Source organism: Lactuca virosa, chromosome 5, assembly GCF_052849685.1.
Source record: "Lactuca virosa cultivar CGN04683 chromosome 5, Lactuca_virosa_CGN04683_v6, whole genome shotgun sequence".
Taxonomy (NCBI): domain Eukaryota; kingdom Viridiplantae; phylum Streptophyta; class Magnoliopsida; order Asterales; family Asteraceae; genus Lactuca; species Lactuca virosa.
In genome coordinates, this window is record NC_136430.1 from 454,589,723 (window position 1) to 454,593,213 (window position 3,491).

At 39.5% G+C, this 3,491-nt stretch overlaps 1 protein-coding gene across 1 annotated transcript; it reads right to left on the minus strand.

Annotated features, from left to right (window-relative positions):
• Window positions 1–1,201: 1,201 nt before the first annotated feature.
• On the minus strand, window positions 1,202–2,602 carry LOC145114315 (uncharacterized). Its single transcript, XM_079050313.1, has 2 exons — window positions 1,900–2,602; window positions 1,202–1,809 (listed from the first exon to the last, which is right to left on the minus strand). Exons 1-2 carry the CDS (start codon window positions 2,600–2,602, stop codon window positions 1,202–1,204), a joined length of 1,311 nt encoding a protein of 436 aa, XP_078906439.1.
• Window positions 2,603–3,491: the final 889 nt, after the last annotated feature.

The window sequence follows — 3,491 nt, forward strand, 5'->3', positions numbered from 1 at the left end:
AAATTATGACAATTATCTTAGAAATTGGATTAGCATGAACATTACCACATCAAAAACAAGTTTATAAGTCCAAAAACATCTTAGGGTAATGTTCCTAGTCCAATTCCAGCCAAAACAATCGAATATATGCATCCAACTCGATTTTTCAGCTACTTTTGCAAGTATAACAAGAAAACAAGCCTAGGCTCTGATACCACTGTTGGGTTATGAGCATTCTAACACTCCTAAGTGTACATGCAATCCTAAATACCTTGGATCTATGTTTTCTCTATTATACATACAATTATGAACATCCAAGGTATTATCCTAATCTAGCATACAAAATAATAAATATAACAAGATAAAATACATACCTCTTTGATGTAGAATGTCTTCATGAAGCTTGAGTGCCTAGTGCCCCAAGTGTGACACCTCAAATGGTTCACACAACACCAAATACACTTGGAATAACTTGAGAGAAACTTGAACACTCCTTAAAATCGTCTAGCCCTCACACTCACACATTAGTGCACGATTTCTTGAGCCATGGGATTCTTTTATATGGTGGCTATTAGGGTTACACCATGTAACTCATAACTTTACCCATTCCTTATGCTCCATGGATTTTAACCTCCATGGAGTATCCATGGGTCACCCCATGGAGTTAGTCCAACATAAGGAATCTTGGATCACAAGCCCACATATATAAGAATGAATGATTTACGCAATCAACCCATATATTTAATTAGTCTCCTTTTGATCACTTAATTAATTCCAAATTAATTCTTGATCAATACTAAGTAAATAACCTTATTAATATATTAGAACTTATAATATATTAACCAACCTTAAGTGTTATTTCTCTCATTATAGTCTATCCAAATGCATGATGCCATGCAACCCAAATGGACCATGCCGGGTCGGGTCAAGTCTTACCAATTATAGTTATGGACTTAGACATTAATCCAACAGCGGGTGCATTGCATAGACCAAAAGGCATACGCCTATAAGCAAATGTGCCAAAGGGACAAGTGAATGTGGTTTTCTCTTGGTCTTCCGGGGCTACCGGAATTTGATGAAAACCCGAGAAACCATCCAAGCAACAGTAATGAGATTTACCCGCCGATCTATCTAACATTTTGTCAATAAATGGCAAGGGAAAATGGTATTTTCTCGTTGAGGCATTCTAATTTCTTTAGTCAATACAAACCCTCCACCCGTTTTACACACGGGTTGGCACCAAATCTCCCTCGGAATTCTTGACAACTGTGACCCCGACTTTTTTCGGGATTACCTGAACGGGGCTCACCCATTTACTATCTGAGATAGGGTAGACAATACCTGCATCCAAAAGCTTCATTATTTCTTTCTTTACCACCTCCATCATGGGTGGATTCAATCTTCTCTGTGCCTCTCGAGTTGGTTTGAAGTCTTCCTCCATGAGAATCTTATGAATGCACAAGGAAGGGCTCAACCCCTTTATATCAGCAATTGTCCACCCAATAGCTTTCCTATGCTTTTTCAGCAAAGTCACCAACTCATCTTCTTCTGCAATGGACAACTTGTTGGAGATAATGACATGCAAAGTCTTCTCTTCTCCAAGGTATGCATACTTCAAATGATCTGGAAGAGCCTTCAATTCTAGCTTAGGTGCCTGCACAATGGAAGGAAGAAGTTTTGTGTTAGAAATGGGCAATTTCACATTGCTATTATCATACCTCATTTTTTTTCTTTCTTCCATAAACTCCACAATTTCCAACAACTCTTCATCTAACTTGAAATTTTCTGCAATCTCTTTGACTGAATTATTATCAAAATTCCCGCTCAAAACTAACTCCAACAAATCATGGTTAGTCAACTCAAATCACTTTTCAGTCAAAGGCTGGATTATATCAACACAATTTATGCAATGAACATCACTTGGGTACTGCATTGCTTCATAAATATTAAAGTTGATGACCTCCCCATCGAATTCAATAGACAATGTACCATTGTAGACATCAATTTTTGTTCTTGCTGTTTTTAAGAATGGTCTACCTAAAAGTATGGAACTCGAGGTTGGTTGGTCATCATCTCCCATATCAAGCACATAAAAATCTACAGGAAAGACAAGCTTATTAACTTGCACTAAAACATCCTCTAATACACCTTTTGGGTGCACTATAGAACGATCTGTAAGTTGGATAATCACCCCAGTTTTTGTTAAAGTGCCTATGCCAATAGATTTATAAACAGAGTATGGTAAAACATTAATTGAAGCTCCTAAATCTAGCATATCACTGGGGACATATAGTTTTCCCAATTTGCAAGGAACGGTGAAAACACCCGGATCCTTGCACTTTGGGGGCATCCTTTTCTGCAAAACTGCAGAAACATTTTCACTTACTTTCACTGTCTCATTACCTTGCAGCTTCTTTTTAGATGTGCAAAGTTCCTTAAGGAACTTAGCATATCTAGGTACCTGTTTGATCGCGTCTAAGAGAGGGATGTTGACTTCAACTTTCCGGAACATTGCCATGATTTCACTATCTTCTCTCTCTTTTTTGTTGCTGCTCAATCTTGAAGGAAAAGGTGGTGGTGTGATCTTTTCTTCTTTCTCTTCCGGCTTCTTTTTCTCCACCATTTTTTCTTTATTTTCATCCTTCTTTGGTGGTTCTTCTATCACCAACTCCTCCTCTTCTTCTTCGGGCCATCATATTTCCTTCCACTCCTCAAACTAATTGCACAAGCATTGTGCTTTGGGTTCTTTTCAGTTTGAGGAGGTAGCTTTCCTTGATTCTCCATTTTGCTCACCGATTGAGCAAGTTGTGCCATTTGGTGCTCAATATTCTTGATGCTTGCCTTGGTTTCTTGCTGAAAACTTTGAGTGCTAGTGGCAAGGCTTTTGACCATGTCTTCTAAGGACATGCTTGAGGACCCGACTTGTTGAGGAGGAGGTTGTGGTTGCCTCGGTTGGTAATTTTGTTGTGGGAATGGAGGCCTTGCTTGGTAATGGGGTGGTGGTCTTTGTTGATAGCCCATGTTTTGGTTGTTGTTCCACCCTTGATTGCCTCGGGGCTGATCATAAGTTCTTTGATTGTGTCCTGAATAGCCTCCCATAGCATTTGCTTCTTCATATTCTTCTTCTTGCATTTGAGGACACATGATCAGTCGGGTGTCCCACTTGAGTGCAAATGCCACAAGGACGGGGTGTGGATTGCACACCTTTGTCCTTAGCAAGCATCATTACCACCTTAGTCAACTCGGGTAGTTGAGCTTCAATTTGAGGAGTGTGCACCTCTTTTACACCTCGGGGTGCATCCGTGTACCAATCTTCATCTTGACTAATATGCTTTGAATCCTCCGCCATGTTTTTTATAAGATCTTGAATCTCAGTTGAGGTCTTGTCAGACAAAGATCCTCCACTTGAAGCATTAAGAAGTCTTCTTTCCCAAGGAGTCATGCCTTCAATTAAGTATTGGAGGATTTGATACTCACTAATACCATGCTTTAGGCAACGGGCCCAAAGCTTT